We start from the raw sequence: 21,982 nt of genomic DNA, 5'->3' as shown, positions 1-21,982 counted from the left end.
CACCTGTATATAAAATATATATATTTATAATATTATAAATAGAATTGTTTAACATATGTGACAACTACATTAGCTATTAAAACTATATGAAACTTTATAGTAGATAATGAAATAGACATTAATAAAGCTAAATAAAGTATTATTACCACTGGAGTGGTTGGAGTCAGTGGGAATGTAGTTTCCTGGAGTGCCAGACTCGCTGTGATTTCTTCCGGGTTCCTGTCTCAGTTTGTTTTGTTTGGGTGGATCAGCGGACAGCTCAACATGACACAAAGTCACACTCCGCGGCCGTAATTACCGCTTTTCCTTCGACTTACCTGCCGGCTCGGCTGAAAATAAGATGTTCTCTGAGGTTTTACACTACAGTTTATCTCGGTAAAGGCAGAGAAGCGACTTCACCGTGATTTCATCCTGACCTGAGACACCTGTTGCTCCAGTTTCGACAGTCAGGTGCCACTTTCTTCAACACGGGAGCAACTCCGGGTCGAGAGACAACCGAAACTTGGATTTATCTCTTAATTCTTCGTCCTAATTTATCTGAATTTGTATCTGGTATCTAGTATGAAAGTCACAGTGACTTTCGGGGACACCGCGGTGGTGGTTCCCTGTAAACCTGCCTGGACCGTTCGGGACTTAGTCGACCAAGCCACGCGGAGGTACCGCAGGATTTTGGAGCAGGTAAACACTCTTTAAAAACCCGTCATTTAGCTCATTACCTCGGGACTTTACTATTACACGTTGTTCCTACAGCTAATGTTATTTCATTCCACTCATTCTTCACATTTTGTGAGAGCTAGCTAACCATAACTTGGCTGAGGTGTGGGTCACGTGACGTATTTAATTGCGTGATGATTTTAGTAATATTAAGCTAGCTGCTAGCTTAAACGAGACAGGAGGGGTGTTATTTTTTGCCTTGAAATAATGATTTATTATGTCTAAATAACTGAATAGAGTTTGGTTTACAAAACTTTTACGTATCATGTAACTCCAAGTTTTATTCATTAAGAGTTTGACTCCCATTTAAGGGTTTTCTTAAGGGCCTGAAACTTTTTAATGTAGATGGGTTGACCTTAACTTTTAGAGGTGGTAAAATTTCCTATATATAGTCAGTAAAACGTATTATTTATTGATTAAACTTATTTATATTAAAGCATTAATACACCTTAAACATTTAAAATCTGTCATAAAATAGGTAATGAGAATGTACCTTGCATTTGTGGGTTTGTTTTATTGTGGAGGTGCAGCCACAATTGAGTGTTATTGAAAGTAAGCATTTCCCCTGTCAACATAAGTGGCTGATGATTTATTAAATGAGAGAAAAGGAACTAATGTTCTGCACAGTAAGAAATACATTACAATGGATGGGCCTGCTTGCCTCAATAGACCACAATGCAGTGCAGCCATAGCACATTTTGGATTATGAGTGTGGGGTGTGACTGTCACATGCCTCAGCTCCAAAAACGTGATCACAAAATGTCCACTGGCATGCACTGAACACCCCCCAAACCAGACTCATAATAACACCTGGGGTAATAAGAGTTAAGGAACCACTGTTGCAGAGTGTTGTTTCCCTGTGACTTGTGTTGCCATGAATGTCCCACATGTACACAAAGATATGAGCCCCCTCCTCCTCCAGCTTTCTGCTCCCTAATGTTGTAATCACTTGAACATTAATCATTCTGCCAAACTGACCTTTTATTAATCAGCAGCGTTGTATGTGAATGCTGTCCCAGCGTGATAGGGTGCTGATGTGTGTTTGGTCTCTGCGAGGGTGTGAGTGGCGCTGGCTGCATCCTTGGCTGTCTACCTATACAATGGCTCCCTGTTTAAGCTCTGGTATCTCAGCGGGCAGGTGGAAGTTTACTGTTTGATGTCCTCAGTGTGGCCACAGTCGGGGACGTGCGTGGTGGACAGGAGGCTTTGTCCCGTGAGTGATTGGGGATTAGGATTGGTGACAGGCCTCGGTCTTATCGGTTGGCTGGTCCCCCTCCCCACTCAGCCCGCCCACGCACCCTCCTCCCCTGAGGTGAGCAGAGAGGCTGGCTTGCGGGGATGCGAGAGGCCGCAGAAGCAGGGATGGAGGGGAATGGCTGGGTGGCTAGATGGATTGCTTCCACTCTCACACACACACACACACACACACACACACACTCACTCACAGAGGAGCTCATCTTGCTCAGTGTCCCCTGAGCTGTCACGCCTCTGCTTCACTGACAGCCACAGCCATGCTCACTCTGCCCAGCGGCCCCTGTTGATTCTCACTGAGACGCTGGTGGTGCACAAGCTGACGTAGGCTAAATGTGAGCGTGTGATTAAAATGCACCCAAGCCTTGATTGCTTTTCACAGGGCATATTAATTAGGAGCTGTTACCAGACGCTGACTCAGCAGTCCGTTGCCTTCTCTTAATAGAGGCAGAGCATCACGAGGACTGTCCAGCTCTGACTAAATAGATCTGACCGGACGAGCCGGGTACTCCTGCCAGCAGAGTCCACTTATCGCCCACATTAGCCACACATTTCTCCACTCACCGCTGACAGCAGGGACACTGTCAAAAACCTGGGTTTAATCACTGAGCTGGTGTGTTTGTGTGTGTTGGTTTATGGCCATGCGCGCGGCGAACAGGATTCTGCACAGTCTCACCGTGCATCGCAGCGATGGCATGTAGACCCGCTTAATTAGCAGTTTATTTTAATGTGATCTCAGCTGTGACTCTGTACATGTTCAGCCGCCCTCCTCTCCTCTGTTGAGAAAACAGTTATGTTAACTGACAAAGCCTCTCACTAACTGCACGCAGAAAATTACTTCTCATTATATGGTGTGTATGAGTGTATACGTGTGATCAAAGATTTTCCCATTAGTTTCCACACATTGTGTGAGCACTGCTAATACAGGATGTGATGAAGAAAGTAGAGGATTGTGGGAGTTGTGTAAAGATTTGCACCTTAGGTGTTATTGAAGTTATTGAAAATTAAATAAATGAAATCTTAACTTACTTCCATCTGTCATCCATATAATTACACAATAAACAATGAGGCTTGATTTGTAGAAAGTTATTGCCTGTTTCTATAAAAATGAGCATCTCCTTTAGGGCTGCAACACACTTATTTATCATTTGAGATTTAGTGTATAGGAATGCAAACAAATAGAGAACCTGTTTATCTCAGTTTCCTTAAATGAAATCTCACATAACTTGTCTGATGGAGGAAAAGGTCCAAAGTTGCATGAGAGAGGAGTCTTAATAAGAGCTGACTGACCTCCGTTTCTCTCGATTACAGTATTAGTGTAGGCTTTTAGCCTGGGGGACCAGCATGTAGAGTGCGAGTAATGTGCGTTCTCAGGGGAAATCGCCAGGTACTGTAGCTGTCTCTCTCTATCTCATGGTCTGTTTGTACAGGTTCAGTTCAGATTACAGCCCCTATTCTGACTCTGTGCTGACACCTGACAGCACCCTAAACAAGCTGAGAGCACTTAGCGTTTCTTCTCATGTATGTAGGAGTGAGAGGAGTTGTCCAGTGTGGGTTGGTGCATCAGAGCTCAGCTATGCAAAAGGTATTTTTAAAGTTTAATGTAACTGTTCAATCCTGCTGTTTCTCCTCCTTAGGGTGTTTGTGGTATTGGAATCCAGATCATGTCAGCTGTCAGATGTGTTGAGGGAAATAGTCATAGTTACCTTTATCAATCCCTGAAGGGAAATACTCCTCCAGTTCAAAGAACTATATAGCTACATCTCACCATCCTGAGACTAGAGGGTGTTTGTGTTTGGCTGAAGGGCACTTTAGCAGGACAGACACCTGCTGGCATGTGAGTTTAAACTTGGGCATCCCAGACATCTTGACATTAAAAAGCAGATGTGATTGTGTATCAGTTCTCTGAAAACATTTTTAGAATGGAAATGTCATTGTCTGGTTTCAGTGTGTGTAGCATGTTCAGCAAGAATAGATCAAATTAACTTATAAGCAGTATATAAACATTCAAGATGATAAATAGATGGTGAATTAGTGCTGGTAAACTCCATTTGTTCTTTTATTTGTCTATCATAAGTTCCTCAACTGTAGGAATATGCATTTGTAAATTGGCAGAATGGCCCTTTATCGTTCATTTTAACATTATTTAAAAAGTGAATACAGTTCTGGTCACAATTTTTTAATCATCAAATGTAAGAGACCCAAATCTAAAATTTTAGTTTATTAAATAAATGTATGTAAAAAATGAAATGCTAATTTATTATACTATATTAGTGGTTTATATGCTGCTTATAAATGCTGAAATACAGATGATGCAAATAAAGTTCAATATTAGGGATGCACCAATTCAACTTTTGTCACATTCCAATACCTCAGCCCAGGATTTCTGCAGATATCAAGTACTGATCTGAAGCCAGTGCTCTCTTTTCCCCCAAATTTAACTTCTGTATTTGTCAGGGCATGGAAGTTATTGGGCTCAGTTGTATTCAGGGTGATGTGAACTGTGAGCAGCCTGCCTGACCTAATGATTGTAACTGAATAGCGGGAACACAATTGTGTAACAGTAACAGTAAAAAAGTGGGTCTGTTATGTCATTGTGACATTGGATCACTGCATCCCTACGTAATATACTTCTGTTGTGCTCAGGAGTAATTTGGCACCTGATTGCAGTAGAATGTAGGCGACTGCAAAGGTCAAGTTGTCTCTGTTTCTTGCTCTCCACAGCTTTCCTCTCTCTTTCCTCTCACTCACGCTGATGGACCCAACTCAAAGACAGCTCCTCATCGACTTGTTCATTCAAGACAATTTTTTTTTGTCACAGCTAAATCCACACCGTCCTCCTGCAGCTGTGTAATTACACATTCTTCAGAGGATCAAAGTGTGAAATAGCAGCCCCAACCACCTCCACCACTGCCACAGCTTCAGTGAATTTAGCTTCACTAATCGCCCTGGTGCTTCACCGTGCTAAAGTGGTGTAGTGTTTGCTCACCGGAGAGGGGGGAGAGGGAGAAGAAGGAGTGATATCGCTTTAAATGGCAGGGGGACTTAATAGTGTAATTTGCAGGGAATTTACTCCTCTAACTGTCACGGTAATTCTCCTTTGCTGTTGACTGACTGACTCCTGAGTCCTTTTGTTTTTCACTTCATGGGAAGAGTTCAGGATACAAAGGGGAATTACCAGGGATTGACAATGAGGGACTTCAGAAGAGGTTTTTTTATTCTTGTCTTTCCCCTGTATAGATTACTTTCCCTCTGAAGTGTCATACATTCACCCCTTTTCATCATAAGGTAGAAAGTAAGGAAAGTGTGTTTCCTAGAGGAAAAAAAGCACAAGCATGTCAGATGTGCTTAAGCACGGCCTGCAGAGGTGACGCTAATTAACACTCGGGCATTGTTGTGCTCTAATCCACTGATGTGAATTAAATCCCTCACCCCAAAAATCACACTCGTGCCGCTTATTTTATTAAGGTGTGTGTCTTAATGCTGGTGATGTGATGTAAGCACAGAAAGAGCCAATTACCACCCTTCCCTTGTTTGCTGTTCCTATCATATTCAAATGCACACACATACACACTCTCTCTCACATAACGTCAGTCAGAGCCAGAAGAATGCCGGCAGTCGTTCAGGTTGGACCAGTTTTTCTGGCGAGGTGTAAATGCTTCAGCCCTGATGTCTTGGCTACACCTGGGCTCCGCCGGTTTCAACATCTCCATCCAACATGTGCTGCCCTGTAGTAAACAATTCAAAATAAAGCACAAGAAATGATCAATAAACACGCCAGGGACTGCTACGACATGCTAGCAGCCATCTTTACTGGCGCTGATCACAGTGTAAGTAACGTTAGCCTAGCTATCAGGTTACATAAAGTAGTCTACGGAACAGATGTCCTACACTGTTTCTGTCGTTCTCACGACCCTGGACTTGCATGTTGTAGTGGTCCTTTGAGATTATTCCACTTCCCTTTAACTAAGATTCACAGTCTGCATGTTGAGTATGCAGGCAGGATTTGACATAACAAGGACACTGATGTGAAAGCACATGCTTATGATCAGATTATCCAGATAATGTTTCCAGATCTAGATTACATGTTAATTCTAGTTGTAAACAGGGCCATGAGTTAAAGTTAACTTACTTCCCAGCATGTATCGTGTTTGGTTTGAAATTCTAATTTGCAGGAAGTCATTGTGAAGGTTTGTTATATGTCCTTTTTTTACATTTCTCAGATGAGTCACTTGCTCGCTGATCAAAATTGAAACAATGCAAACTATGAAGAACTACGAGAGAGGATGGCCCTCACTTACATTTCACACTGAATCTTTTTACTCTGACAGGATGCTTTTGGGTTCTGGCTCATTGGATTGCATGCCTGTTTGCATATCACACAATGCCGTTGCATTGTGTGAAAACTGCAGTGTATTTGTATGCTAGTTGTAGTTGCAGGATTACTTGCTGCTCTGTCTATCAGAGCCCTGGTGTTGGTATTATGGGCACTTCTGAAGAAAGGGAAGTTCTGGCTTTATTCCTGTGATTGAAATCCCAGGCTCTCCCAACCATTTGTTTTAAGAGAATGGACTTGGCCCATTGTGAAAGGCAGACACCCTCTTTTTTTGTGGCCCATAATTCACATTCGGATGCAGCGAAGCAAGAGCAAGCCCATTCACAACAGGGCTCAGTGATACAGCAGAAGCTGCTTGCTGGGTCTTAGCCAAACTCATTCCAGCCTCTGAGGCTTATAGCCTATAGCTGTTAATTTAACTGGTAATGTAGTCTTGTGTTTCTCTGGACAGATTGCTTATTGGTATGGGCAGGTCTTATTGGGCCATTTTCTACTGCACACATTGTTAGAAAAGATAAGGCTTGTCAAAGATTTATTTTTTAAGTCCAGGAATTCCCTTTAATGTGGAAAAACAGCAGATATTTAATCCATCCAGAAGGTTAGAATTACATCCTGTTTCAATTTGTGTTCATAATTTAGGTAATTTAGCATCACCACAATCGATGTGAATACTGGGTCACAAAAAGGGGAAGGTGCTATTGTTTGTGTACTTCTCATTTGCTTTTGTTGGGTAAACAGTGCACAGATTTCAGATTGCAGCTCAGTCGAAAGTCCTTGTTCGCCGTGTCAATGGATGAAGCACCAGGCCAAGCGTGTTTCCTGCTCTGTGGGGTGTGTTCACTTCACTTTGACCTCTGTCTTCATGGTGACAGTGAAACTGGCCTGGAATGTGCCCACCACCGCTCCCCTGCAGAGCAGCAAAACTGGAAAAGTTCCTATTCCTCCTCCACCTCACTCTCACATTCTTCAGTACAAACTGTACTTTTAAAACCAAGTGTTGTGCATGTACAGTGTAATGTAGGTCATGTCAAACAAAGAGGGATACCTGCTGTGATGCGTGGATAAATGTGCGATTATTATGTTGAGTGACTGTCAGTATTTTGTCACACATAGTTGCTGTAAACACGGCTTTCATAGTGGAATAAATAGCTTAGCTGAGTTACTTTTTTTGACATACTTCACACTGAGACAGTGACTAAAATCTTCAAACCTTGGTCTGTTATAGGCAGAAAAGGTTGAGTGAGAAGGTCAAGTATTTTTTGTAATGCTGCAAGTTTGTGCCAAGACATTGTTACTGTGCACACAACTGGGGTATTTCTTGGCAGTCACTTTTATGACAGTTTTTACAAGCATTGTGTGATAAATATAGCTATTGTTTCTATTGTGGTTGTACACATGTTGCACTAATAACTGCTAATTAGCCCCCTCAGGACTTCCTGGAATTTAAAGTTTCTTTAACATTTGTTAAAATGTCTGTTTGTGGTCTTACTGTCAGTATAATACCTTTGTAATTAACCACGGTTTAGATTAATTTATGTGTTACTGTGACATTATGGCTGCCTCACTTCTGATGTTTGTCATAATTTATTACAGAATGAACAGTTAAAGATTGAGCTAGACTGTGAGCTGATTGGTTGGTCAAACTGGTTGGTTGTTGCAGCTGTTTTAATTGCAGGTATTTGCTGTTGCTACAAAGCCAACATTAGCATTAACAGCCCACTAGTTGAGAAGAAACATTGTGACTTAAGCATGAGTGGTAGAAAGCAATTCTAACCTCTTGTCTTGGCTGCAGTTAATGCTAATGTTGGCTTTGTAGCAAAAACTTGGTTGGTTAATTGCAGAGGATTCTGATAATTTATTATATGAATGGATTTTTAGAATCGTTACGTCTGTAAATATCCTGTATATTAGTAATTCAGACTGTTATTTTATTTTCCAATCTCAATGCAAATGCAGTTATTTTTGCTAACTTGTGTCTTTGCGTCCAGGATGGGGAGAGTGCAGTGAAAACCCACCACTTGGAGTACACTGAAGGAGGGATCCTTGACATGGACGACCTGCTGAGTGATCTAGTGGAAGACAGAGACAAGGTGAGGAGGGGTTGGGTGGACATGTGTATGTGTGGTGCGCTGTGCTTTGTTGTTATTTTCTTTGATTCAGCTTAATTTATCTAGGCTCACATAGTTCTGTCCTTAACATGAAGGCATGTTGACATACTGTACGATAGATAGCTATGGTGAGCAGTAAATTACAGCAGGGAATCCATCATTCTTAGCCATGCTTAGAGTCTGGTAGGGGATTTGTTTTGACTGCCTACTAAAGTCTCCAGCCTGGCAGGATGACAGGGTGTCCAATAAACAAGGTATTTGTAAATCCAAACCTTGGTTAGCTTGTCACTGGTTGTTAGGAGTTTAAACCAACTGAATGTGACAAAAACATTTTTTCCGCTATGGTTCTGACCAAAGAAAATAAAGTCTGATTGCATTTTAATTTGCTCCATACATGCACGGAAGGGAAGTCAACTTATTTCCTCCCCTCCTCTCCTCTTCCCAAACCTCCCTCCCTCCCTCCGGTACCTCAGGAAGCAAAGCAGCAGGAGTGGTGACGGCGCTGTGTGATTTAGCTGTCATGTTCATTTGTACTGAGACAGATAAAAAGGACACCATTTCAGATCTAAAACAAATCAGCCATGTGAGGGAAGTTCCGAAACAGCAGTGATGTAACTTTGCAGGAGATGGATTGGGAGTTGAAGGTTTTTTTGTTTTTTTTTGATATACACACACAAACACACACACACACACATGCATACAGACGGTGGCCCAATTTCTATAAAGAATAAATTTCATTCCTCTTGCTAATTTCCCATAATGCATTCCTAAGATGTGCTAATAAACAGCCCCGAAATCCATATTCATAAGCCCCTGGCCCAGACGAATGATGAATTACCAACACTTAGTCAGCAAGAAGGCCAAATGAAATGGAAATGGAATATTCAGCCGACCCTGTACCATGCAATAACAATCAGTGTTTTAAGCTGCATGAACAATAGAGTGTGTGCGTGTGTGTGTGCAGCATCACGACGACCGCAAGTTTGGCAAAATACTCTTTGTGGAAAAAGGGGGACAGAACTAAATAATAGATGTGTAAACTCAGTGGGAATCTTCAATGGCGGGGGGAAAAATGTTTTTGCAATCACAGAGAACAGAGGCCTCATTTTCCCGGATGATGGATTTATAATCATAAGATCTGCATCTTATTTGTGCTTAAGTGGGTGAGTCATAGATTTTAATGACTCATTTTTCCAAACCTTAACCCGCTTTCTCTCAGCCTCCTCAAAGTGATGATGAAGTGTCACAGATCAAATCCCACTCTGGCATTTGATCAGATTCTTTTCACTAACAAGTTAACCTGACGTCGGCTCTCTTCTCCAAACCGCAGTGACTTTTTTTTTTTTGGTGATTACGGGCTCTGCTGAGCAGACGCTTTACTCGAACCATGCAGGAACTGTCCTATTTACCTTTGTTTCTTTACTCTCGCCACTTTCACCCAATTCTCCAAACGCCCTCGCTGCTTTCATCTCGCTTCTCATTTTATTCTTTTGTTTTTGCAGCTGATGAAAAGATAGCAGACGGAATAGGACGAGAGCACATGATCTTCATAACGTGCCAGTCATCCGACTTATCTCCGGGCTTCCAAACAGTGTCGGCTCTCATAGATTAATGAGCTGTGCCTGGCATTCTTGATTAGTCTGACTTCCTTTTGTTTGTCTACGTTTTTATTACCTCGCCGCAGCCGACAGATTCTATCTTTAATGCTTTTCTTTTTGTTCTGTTATTGTGGCTGATGCTGTTTCACCATCAATCATACTGGAGTGGTCCCATTGTGAGGGCCCTCCACTGCACAGCATGGGCCCTGTGTTAGCCACGGATGCTAATGAGAGATAATGGCTAGCTATTTGTACGCCTAGTGGTTAACTTAGCCGCGAGTCCAGACCTCTTTATCTGGACCAGTCCCTGACTATTATTCAACACACACACACACACACACACACACAGTAATACACACACACCTCTGCTGTCCCTGCTGCCTGCGCCAAACCACAGGAAAGCAAGTTGTGTAGCATGTTAGCATTAGCGTGCACGGAAGTGGCGCCACTGGTGGTTGATGAGGGCGGAGATGAGGGAGCGGCTGTGATTTGATTACAGTTCTGCCCCCCGCATCTGTGACATGTGCGCACACACATACACACCAACATGCAAACACGCTCCGTTCATTAGCCCCCCATCTCGAGACACCGGCCACCAGCCTCCTCATGAATATTAATACCAATCTGATGAATGTGCAGAAGGCCATGGGGTTTTGGCTTAGGTGTGACCACGTATTCACAGTGCACACTCACAGACAAAGGACCGCAGTATAAAGAGACCTCTGCAGGTCATGGTTCAGTCAATCATACTCTATGAAGCTTCCCTCTTCTTTGACTCTTTCCACTGGGTTTCTTACATGTGCATGTGTGCCCTGCAGCTCTCAGATGACAGTTGGAGGCATGGCAGTTGGAGTCATTGACCTGTCAGATACCCCACTACTTTGTTAATGGTGAAGAGAAGTGGGCAGACACAAAAGCCTTTCGATCTCTCCCTCTTTTGTCACACTGCGCCGGTCAAATCACTGCACTTTAGAGAGTAGTTAACCTGTTTTTTCCTCTTTATCCTCCATCAGTCCATGTCTGTCTTTTTCAGTCATGTAGTTGTTCATTCACACATGTGGCGCGATGAAGTATCTCGATTTGTCAGGTATTGATTCAGCCAAAAACTATCTGTTGTTTTTTCTTTCCCCTTTAGGGCTGTTGAATTTGGTATTTGGTACCAATACTACTGAAATTTCACAACTCTCAATTCCACACACACACACAGGCCTCTTTGTAGTAAGCGTGCAAGCAGTAGATTCACTTAACTAACATGATGAGCAATAGTGTGAAAATATTAATTAAAAATGTTATATTTTGACAGCCTGAAAAGTAATGCTGTAGGCCAGCTTTATAAAGTGAGATCACTTTATAAATCACCACGTCTTGTGGTTAGATAAGTTTGAAGTGCTTCCTCCTTTCATTTGAAGTGCTCTGTAACAGTACACTGCCATTTGTTTTTTTTAGAACTTCCTCCTGATGATTCACCTCAAACGCAGCAACTCTTGTTGTGTTTTTTCTACAAGTTGCCTCGCACCTGTTGCTCCTCCTGCACTTGCCACCACCATTTCATGTGTTGATATTCTTACTGTGTCTGCCTTCCTTTTTCTTCTTCCTTTTGTGTTCGATGTCAGACGATAACACTTTTAGGGTTATAATGCTGCCTTGTCAGTCTCGGAAAAATGACCTACATCTCCTGTACCTATGACATCTGTGGCACTGTAGAAAAACAAGCACCGTATAGCTTTCCTTTCCTTTCCTTTCTTTTCCTCTTAAGTTCCCCATCTCGCCCCCGCTCCTCCATCTCCTCCCTCTCCCTCTTTTCAAAAGCAGTTATTAGCAGATGTAGTGCTTTACCTCTACACATTCGCTCATTTACCGCTGCCGGAGCTGTCATTTTCTCCCATTCACAGTCCTTTGGGATGCTGCATTAGCCGCGGCCATTACTCCCATACGTCTCCACGGTACACAGGAGCTGTCTGGCAGGCTGTCCAATGCCTGCATTCCATTAGCATACAAGCAATACACCAGGTTCCTGTTAGCGAGCCCTCCCATATATACACACACATACACACATATGTATAATACGAGAGCTGAGGTTTTGGAGCGATGTTACTTTGTCCAAAATGATGCTAGGTGCCACAAAAACGAAACTCCATATAGATCCTGCTTGATTATACGTCTCTCATCATTCCTGTCCTTCACCCACATGCAGCTGAAATTTGAATGTTTAACATGTGTGACTGTCCTCTCGTCATGCCGATCGCCTCCAGAATGGGAATTAAACTCAGGGAGCATAACATCTCCTCATAAGTGGACTGTCACTCCTCATTCCATGTGCACGAACACACATACACATTACCCAACGCGGACCTTGTTTTCCAGGGGAAAAACACATAAAAACTCAACCTTCCATCCAGTGCAGCCAATGAGAAATCTAATTTCATGGGAAATTTAATTAAAAAAAATGGGAATGATTTCCTTCATCTCTCTTTAATTAGCCCTTTTTAATCACTACGCCTACAGGGCCCCCATGAACCTCCTGTGCAGTCTCTGGTTGCCTGAATGTAAATGGTAAGGGTGCAACATCCCAGCTGATCTCACTCCGAAATGTCAATTGCTTGATTACGAGGCCATCTCCCATCATCCATCTCTCCTGCTTGCATGTCACAGTGGAGGATGCTATGCTAGAAAATGAATCTGTCACCTGGAAATGTTATGATATTTAAAGTAGGTCTGTGGTCATGGGCATCTTTTATATCTGAACTGACTATCTAGAAAATGACAATTTCTTTGGGGAACATGTAAGGAATCATTCACACTCTTCAGTTTGCAGATTAAAGAGATATGCATGAAGGTCTTGTGTTTCTAAGATATATAATGAGTCATGAAAAAAGTTATGATGTCCACTCGAGAGTGTAGCTGCAAAGTTTTTACATGATGCCATACTTATGTTAATTTAGCTCTGGTCAAGCTAAACCTGACATACATCTGTTATTGCTAAAGCTAATTGATTGACCTGGAAAGTTTTGATAAAATTAGTATGTCAGGTTTAGCTTGACCAGAGCTAAATTTTTGACGTTGACACCGATATCAATATTTGAAAGTTCGAAAAATATGATAGATTGTTTAGAGACGCTATTTTGAAATGACCTCAAACATGTATTCTGTATTTCTGTGCAATACTTTCTCTCTTGCTTACATATATGTCGATCTGTATCAGCGTATTCATCAGTCAGGTTGGATTATTTAATTTAGTGCAGCCAATAAAAGTAATCATGTAGTCTAGAGGCCCCTGGCAACAATATTTAGATGAAGGCATGATGGTTTTGTTTGTATCTCTCGCTCTATTTACACACATGAAAATGTATGGTACACTCATGAGCTCCTTTCGACTCCAGAGTGTGTTAATGCAAATGTTTATTGTATGCAAGTTACTTTATACAAATGATCAGCAACTGATATTGGTAACATGCCAAGAAAAGGCAGGTAAGGAGAAAACAACTAATCTCCATACTGTTTGACCATGTGACAGTGTGTCTGTATCAAAAAAAGAAAAGCTGTTATGAACTTATTTTCAAAAGTGTCTTGTGGAAAAACATATTCTCTCAAACTAAGGTATTAAGAAAAATTAAATTGGCAGCTAGTAATGAAAAATATCAAACTTTAGAAACTTCCAGTGGCTGATGTAAACAATGAGATTTCAGATAATTGGTTTCAGAAATGGTTTGTAATAAAGGAAATGCATTTAACATTTAATTTGTTCAAGCTCAACGATGAAAACAATACAAGAAGCAGAAACTTTAAGTTGGAAGAGCCTTTTGTAAGCCTGCATCATCTCAACACAAATTGATATCAGTCATGTATGCTTAACAGTCATAAGCTTCAGATCTCAAAACTCACAATGAAGTGAAATAATGCTGTTGTAAATTTATTTCCACGAGTTCCAGGAGAACTCTGCTCTAAGTTATGTCGGGTGATTTGCCGGAAGTCATTTATTAGATGTCAGATGTCAGCCCCTCTGACAGGCGACAATAAGGCATTACTTAAAACGTGCTAACCCCGCCAGAGAATAAGTTCAGTGAATGGGACGTGATTGCGAGGCACCGACGTGCTGATTAGCCTTTGACGCTCCGTGACACCTCGCTCCCTCACCTCCATTCCCCTCATTCAGTGTCAGAGCCGTGTTTGATTGGCATCTGAATAGTCACATAACTCTGCACACTGTCTGAATGGCCAGTGATGAGCAGGAGCATGAGGTTCAAGTGCGTTGATTAGAAAATGTCATGCATGCCAGCCTAATCATAATCTATACCCTCTTCACATTCTAATCATGATCCATACATGCTTACCTGTGAAGATGGAGTGCTTTCAACACCATGTCTGTCATACACATTTGAATATTGATTAGAAACCTTGCATGGATTCTTAACACAACCAGGGTATAAAGTAAATCAGCTGCAGTTCACCTGTAGCTACTCATCATGTTCCCTCTTTTGTGTGCTTAATTGATTTTAGTCTTCCTTTTTTTTCTACAAAAACAACATTTATTTCGTAAGGTCGCCATCACTGCTGAAGCCCAGAGGCTCCAGACATGTTGAACATTGTAGATTTGATTGTCTGAAACTAAATTGCATAATGGAAAATGAGTATTTTAAATGTTCAGTGTGAAGGTTCTGTTTTTCAGTCTTGGCTCCAGTATTCTCTTGATTTGAAATCATATTTCGAAAATGTTGTTTGTCCATTTTGCAAGAGTGCTGTTTCAAAATTATACAACAAACTATGTTGATTTGAGACGCATGATTCAGACGTGGACTCTCTACCTGATGAAGGTCATGCACACCAAAAAGTCACAAATAAGTATACCAGACAGGTTGAGTTTTTCACTTTGTTTGTGTTATGCTGCCCTCTGATATAAGTCATTTATTTCTTAAAACATGAAGTTTAAAGGATAGCTCAGGTAAATCTTGGTGTACCCAGCAACCACAACCAGCTGCTCAAGTGTAATCCAACTTGGTATTTGTCCATGCCAAAGAGCATCCTTTAAAGTGCTTGTTTTTGCCACTGACAGGCTTAGATTGGTTTTATAAGTGTGTGACAACATTATGGATAGGATTCCTACAGAGATAGACCTTTTAGAGTAAGATCCTTTTGTTTAATCAGAAACATCACTATATATCACTACCAGAATCCATTGACACATACAACAACATAAATGAACTAACAGATCCAGGCAGCCGTTGCCCAGCAGCTCCCCATGTTCTGCTCGATTTTTTTTTTTCAAAGGAGTCTGGTAGTGTTTTTGCTCAATACTGCACTGCACTGTCCCTATCAGTCATTTACACCCAAAAAGTTGTCCTATAAGACTTGGGGCCTAGCTGTGACTTTCACAGGTGGGTCAAGATAATGTATGTATGCTTTTTCAGTGTAAACTTCATAAAGATAGGATTTGTTCCAGACCTGTTGTATTGCTGTTGCCACGTCCGCACCCTGTATTTATTATTCATTCCTCAATGACACCTTAATATTCAAATCTTCAGTAAACATACAGTATATTGAATAAAGTTAGATTATCTCAGTGTCAGGCTGTTACCTGCAGATCAGATCAGATCAGACCGGAGCGGCTGAATGTTTTGCCCGGCGGGATTCGGTCACTTGAGCTGATTTGATCATATCTCATCAGTCCCGACCTTGATTCAACCCCCCCACCCCACCCCTTTCAATCTGAGCATCACAACAGCTCTTCATCTGATTATATTCAATTAACAATACCCCCTACACACACTCACACACACACATTCACCAGAGCCTGTTTGATTGTAATTACGATGAGAGAACTCGAGGAAGGCTTAAGGAGAGCTAATTCTTGCTGTGCCTGTCTTTTCATTTAGCTGCACGCATGTTGAGTTTTCTCATAAAGTTGCACTTTGGAATTTTAATTCCTTTAGATGATCCATTGCTCTACCTTTTGACTTTGAATGATGGCACCTCTCCAAAGTGATTTATCAGTTCACTGAAGCAAAAGAGCGGGATTCAGTCAGGATAAGGCCTGTATCTGTTTTCTTTGCATAGGTATGTGTGACTTATAGAGGCGAGGTTAGGTCATGACACCCTCAGATCGCGTCCTATGGTGCCTCTCCTTCTGTTAATCACACCGACTCTGTGTTGCCCTCTGTGTCACCATCACACCACCCATTAGCTCCTAATGGAGCGAGACAGTCAGCTGTAACCTGACCCGCCTGCGCCTGCTGCTCTGGCAGGAGTTACCTGGGGGGCGGGGGGAGTGACCATGCAGAGGCCAGAGGGCACTGTGCTACATGGACTCACTTTTCTCATGACACGTGTGCATAATCAGTGTGGTAGGTGAAGACGAGACATGAGGATGTGGCGGAGGTGTTCTTTGTCATGGTCTGTGTGTCAAATTATGTGTGTAATCCAGTGCTGCAGCTACATGACTTGAAACATGAATTTCTGCATGAAAAGTAGTTGCATTCAGATTCGGTTACATGTATTGCTGTGAAGCTTCAGCTCGTGTTGTGTTTGTTGTCAGTATTAGCTTTATCAGTTAACAGCGATTTTGGCAGAGCAGCCTGCAGAGGAGCTAATCACATCCAGCTAATGATCTATTATAGATCAACTTGTTTACAGCAAATCTACTCTCTGACCTAACCAGCCTCACGCCATCTGTTTTCCTAGATGACATTGCCCCAGACTAGAGTATATGTGTGTGTGTTGTCTCGAGGGTGTGTGAAAGTGTGGGGTGTCTGCTCACAGAGTCTCCACTCACTCCAACTGCTAATAACTCAAATCAGCAGAAAGTCACACTCCCGGACGTGTGTGTGCACACGTGCATGTTAGTGTGTAGCAGTGTGTCCTCTCACAGCAACAAGAGGATAAATGCTTGTAATACTGAATCCAACTCATTTACGTTAAATATTTAATGATATCTGGTGCAATTACACAGCTGAAACCGCATCTGTGTCCATCGTGTTGCATGCATGCATGCAAACACACACATTATTATTGTTATTATTCTTTTTTCCCTGCCTCTCACCCCCATCACCTAAATGATTGGCTTAATGAATGGTGCTCAGTGGATGGTAATGTGTCTGAATAGGCAACTCGAATTATTAGCCAACACCCATCTGATATAGGAGAGACATATGGAAAGGAGGAGTGGCTGTTTCACACGCACATGTAGAGTTTTAGATTTAAAATGAATCTGCTTTAAAAGGAAAATGATTGATAGTACTTTTTAAAATACAAGTAACAAGTTAACTACCAAAAAGCATCTTTTAAAAAGAGAAATGCTTCAGTATACATATATGAGATATCTGTTTTCAGTTTAATTTTACAGAAAGGTAGTGGGAGTTCCAGCCCTCCGACATTCATATATATATGGATGGATGGTGCTGTCAGGTGGTGTTTTGTTCTTGTGGGTCTTGCAGACGTGTAATGCAGTACAAATCCCCTCCAGGCTTTGATGTTGAGTCAATAACTATATAATAAGGTGTGTTGGTGGGAACACGTATGTTGATGGGTGTTAAAAAAAAAAAAAAAAAAAAAAACTGCAGGTGAGGCTTTTTTCCCCTTCAAAACACCTTCAGGCTGTGAGTGATGCTGGCTCTCCATGGCAACGGCAAGTACTGAACGTCAGTAATGCATAGTTCATATATATATATGCTGTATATCAGCAAGCTCTTCTGTGAGGGAAACTATAATGTTTACCCCTAAAGAAGCAATCTGAGCTGAGGAATAGTACTTTCAGGGCATGGAAGCACTATGACCCAGAAATGGAAAATCACAGAAAAGAATTTACATCATGGCCACAGTGGAAAACCAATTACATTATTAATAATTTATTGAATAATAATAATGAAAAAGACAGATTTTCCCTTAACCATGCTAAACATCATCGTAAAGCCATGCCCACACAAAGAGCAGGGCAAAAAGGCAGAAAGAAAGAGGTGACATATAGTATGAAAGCCTAATGTTAAAGAGAGGGCAGATGGAGGGGAATGGAGGAGGTGGAGGAGGAGGTGGAGGGAGGGGCAGCCTGTGGAGGAGAGAGCCACAGGTGAGAGGGCGGCAGCCTCGCAGCTCTGAGTTAATCACTCCTTCTATTTCTCTGTCAGATCCCGGGAGGAAGCAGGGAGGCAGGGAGGAGGGGGAGGGAGGGATGTTGGAGGGAGCAGCTGGCCCTGTGACGGCCACCGGGAAAAGAAAGCTGATTATTAGACTCTGGCTCTGACTGCCGGAAAACGTGTGATTCCTCTCTGTGTTTGTGTGAATATGGGAATGTGTGTTTGTGCGTATTTATACACATTTATGAAAAAGAGGTTATGACTTTCTGTGCGCCAAAGGAGTTCATGTCCCTCTGCGTGTTTGCAAGCGAAAGAGTGAGTATGTACTCTGAGTGTGTGTGTATCAGTGTGTCATGTCCACAGATGCGGAACAGGACCAGTGTAACCACCACCAATGTGTTTGCACTGCAGGAATGATGAACGAGCCAGTTTGATATTTGTGTTGCCGGCCTGAGAAATACGAGGCCTGGAGCTCTCCTGTCACCCACATCCCTCCTTCTCCTCATCCCTCTTTCTCCCTCTCTCAGGCCTCTCGGGCATGTGTGATTTATGAAGAGTTTACCCTCTCCCTTTATGAGTGTGCATAAATAATAATGTGGCCCGTCACTGAGCATAGCCAGCACCGCAATACCTCAGCTGGTGGCTCGCTTTGTGTATGTATGTGTGTGTGTTAATGGGTGTGTGTACTCTCAGCGGGCGCATATGTGCTCCATCACTGTGGCTGATGCGACAGATGTGTGTGTGTGTGTGTGTGTGTGTGAACACAGTGAGAGAGAGAGAGAGGAGAGAGAGAGGAGAATGATAACTCAAACCTTTTACCTTTTTGGTAAATACATATCTAAAAATGTTTCTTTTCTCCACAACCTTTGTCCAAGTTTTTTCTTTGCCTATGTGTGTCAGTGTGTGGTCTGTTGGTGTAGGTAGACTATAGTTCAGTGTTATCCTTGTAATATTTAACTCTTTTCCTGGGAAAACTGAGATTTATCCCCACTGCCTGACCAGTCAGTGCTGATTCAATCTTACATATGAGGTGTGATCAAAAAATTCGACATGTTTTTGCAATCGTTTGCAGGTGCATATTTATGATCTCACCCTCCACCTGATGCATGTTGATCTGCATTCTAATATGTGAATGGAGGTATGAGTGTCTCATTGAGCCACTTTTACCTGGCTGGATTTGCTCTCCACTTCATTCACACTTATTTACATAAAATGTTTTGCCACACAGCTGAAAGTCACCATTTTAGTATGAGATGTAACTAGAAGAACTTATGTGTGTTCTTACAACAGTTGTATGGTAGCATTGATGAAGTTTGGAGACGATGTCAACTGCATGTTTCATTTTAGTAAGGATTTCCAGGATCAAAATTTTTGGCATGAGACCATAATGTCGCTTTTATATTCCCAGTGATTCTGATCTCATCCTGGTCCTGATGTAAATCCTGATGTAATGAGGATTTGCCACTGCAAAGCTTGTGTTAATATGTGACACGGTAGTAAAGGCTTGGTAACTAAAATCGAGTTAGGTTTGACCCAGCTGGAAATTACTGTATAACCTGCGTCATTACTTCTCCTGGTGGATTCCTTATCTATCTTATGATTTAATATGGTGTCCCATTGTACTTTGTATAATATCTGGAGAGATCCCGTTGTGTCAGGAAGGAGATTCAAAATGAAACAAGGTTGGACAATGATGTGCTTTTTTAAATTCAAGATTCCTCTATGCTATTTTTACATTTTAGTAGCATGAGATCTGGGTCATCATTTGCTAAATTTGCATGATGTAAATGCTTAGACCGCTGCACCAACAGAGAGAGGAATTTACTGTAGTGTGCCTCTGTTTAGATCAGTCTGTCAGAAGCATCAAAGAGATGTTATGTTCAATGTGGAAGTACTAGCTGCTATTTGGAACTACTGGCTTCTCTTCAAACAGAAAGAAAGAAAGATTTAGAGGTTCAAGTAGCGATGTCTCAGTATATGATTAATTATTTTTAAGGAGTCCCTTACCACCAGCAGACAAGTTGGAGTGTGCATCTGTTTGTGTGCTTCAGTTCATGAGTGGGAGACAGTGTGTGCCTCTCATCGCCCTCCTTTGTGTCTTTGTGGTTGCTTCTCTGATCTTATACACTGCCTGTGTGTGCAATCATTTGAGTGTGTTTGTGTGTGCAGGCCCAGAGCCAGGTGTGTGTGTTCCTGAGAGGTAATCCCCCACATCTGGTAGTGTGCTGTATAGATTCAGGCTGGAATAGAAGCAGGATTAGCCCTGCTCTCACCGGTAATACAACCAATTTTCTACTAGTTTAAATAACACAGGCCAAACATTCCTCTGATGGCTCCTGTGGTGCCCTGAAAATGTGTGTATTTGTGTTTGTGTAGTCTGAGTGTGTACAGTATGTGCTCTTGAACATGGATTAGTTTTTGGTACATGCCTTGTGCATGTGGATGTATTGTTGTATTGGATGTTTGCATGCAGTCTTGTTTGTAGTATGTGCACAGTGAGTAGGTGCTTCTCTGTGAATTGTTAGGCATTTATTATATATATATATATGTATATATATATATATATAACATATAAACAATGTTATCACATTGAGACCTTTCCAAACAGCCCCAGTTATCTTAATTGTCAAATGGCAAGTGTCTTTCTCAAAATCGATCTTTTGTCTGTGATATTTGTACGTTTTTGCTGTGGCTACATAGGCTATGTTAGCATTAACAGCTGTTTACTTACCAAGAGCTTCAGCCAGATATTAATTTATAAAATCTATCATCTCTAATCCTTGTAGTATTTCTCTTGGTATGAACTGAATATGACACATTGATAATATACAGTAATGTATGTTTCTCACATTATCCAACCTGCAGCTGCAACCTCCGTATCACTGCTCTCCTACTGAAGAGTATCACTAATTACAATTACCTGCTAGTCGATTTAAAAGGGCAAAAAACTGTCTACACCTTGTTTCATATTGATTGCCATTGCTCACATGATGCCATGGATATCAAGAGCCAAATTTCTGCTCAGTCAGGGTGAGATACTTTACCTCACCCCTCTGTACCTGTGCACTGTCAATATTCATCACGCTTTACAGCCGTGGAGAAACTCATTCTCTACACATCACGTCTCGCTCTTTGTTGAGCAGCATCTAATTCACATATGGAGGGGGAATTTCTGCGAACGCTCGACTTTCAAGAATCTTCACACCTCAGCCGCGTGAGATTCAGAGAATGGAAAAACAACACCAGATACACAAATGCACAGTTAGGAGCCATATGGAGAAAGAATTTGCTTTTGTGCACAGTTTCCGTCAGTTGACCGTAAACTACAGTTTGAATCCTTTCAGCTATGGTGCGATCATAAATATATACATATAAGTCAGATTGTCAGGTAGTGCAGGCTTTCATTTTCTGCAGTCAAGTCAAGACACTGCGAGTAGGAGGTTTATTCTCTGTGATTCACATTTTAGCAGTTGAAAAAGCAGATGTCTAAAATAGTCTTTGTAAACCTGTACTTTAGTGAACAAAGTGTGTGAGTCAGAAGCTTCCTCTCCCTGTATGTGTGTACTGTATATTATGATTGTGTGTGTGAGAGAGAGAGATGATTGGGTTACCATACTACTGTCAGGATGCCGTGCGCTCCTTCTGAATTATGCATTTCTCGTTCAAAGAAAGAATGAAGAATAGCATGAGAGGGAGAAAACGGAGAAGAGGGGGGCAGTCATAAGATAAATGACAACAGCACAAAAGCAGAGCATCTCAATAGACTGGTACCACACACACATGCACGCACACACAGACACACACAGCAGTGGTAGACAGGGAAGAGAGAGGAGAAGAAAAATGGGTTGATTAGTACCAACGGATGAAATAGGGAAGTGTGTATGTTTGTTTGTAAGGTTGTATGTGTGTGTG

General features: G+C 41.8%; 1 protein-coding gene across 2 annotated transcripts in view; it reads left to right on the top strand.

The window, feature by feature from the left end:
- Nucleotides 1–227: 227 nt before the first annotated feature.
- The window catches only part of pard3ba (par-3 family cell polarity regulator beta a), a 141,709-nt gene continuing 119,954 nt past the window's right edge, over nt 228–21,982 (top strand). For both annotated transcript variants that reach the window (XM_018660981.2, XM_018660980.2), the window contains exons 1-2: nt 228–678; nt 8,290–8,391. In XM_018660981.2, the coding sequence (XP_018516497.1) occupies nt 562–678; nt 8,290–8,391 (219 nt within the window). In that variant the 5' untranslated portion in view covers nt 228–561. The remainder of the gene's footprint in view (nt 679–8,289; nt 8,392–21,982) is intronic.

The sequence above is a fragment of the Lates calcarifer genome, linkage group LG7_2 (genome assembly GCF_001640805.2).
Source record: "Lates calcarifer isolate ASB-BC8 linkage group LG7_2, TLL_Latcal_v3, whole genome shotgun sequence".
Taxonomy (NCBI): domain Eukaryota; kingdom Metazoa; phylum Chordata; class Actinopteri; family Centropomidae; genus Lates; species Lates calcarifer.
This window is presented reverse-complemented; position numbering and strand designations above follow the sequence as displayed.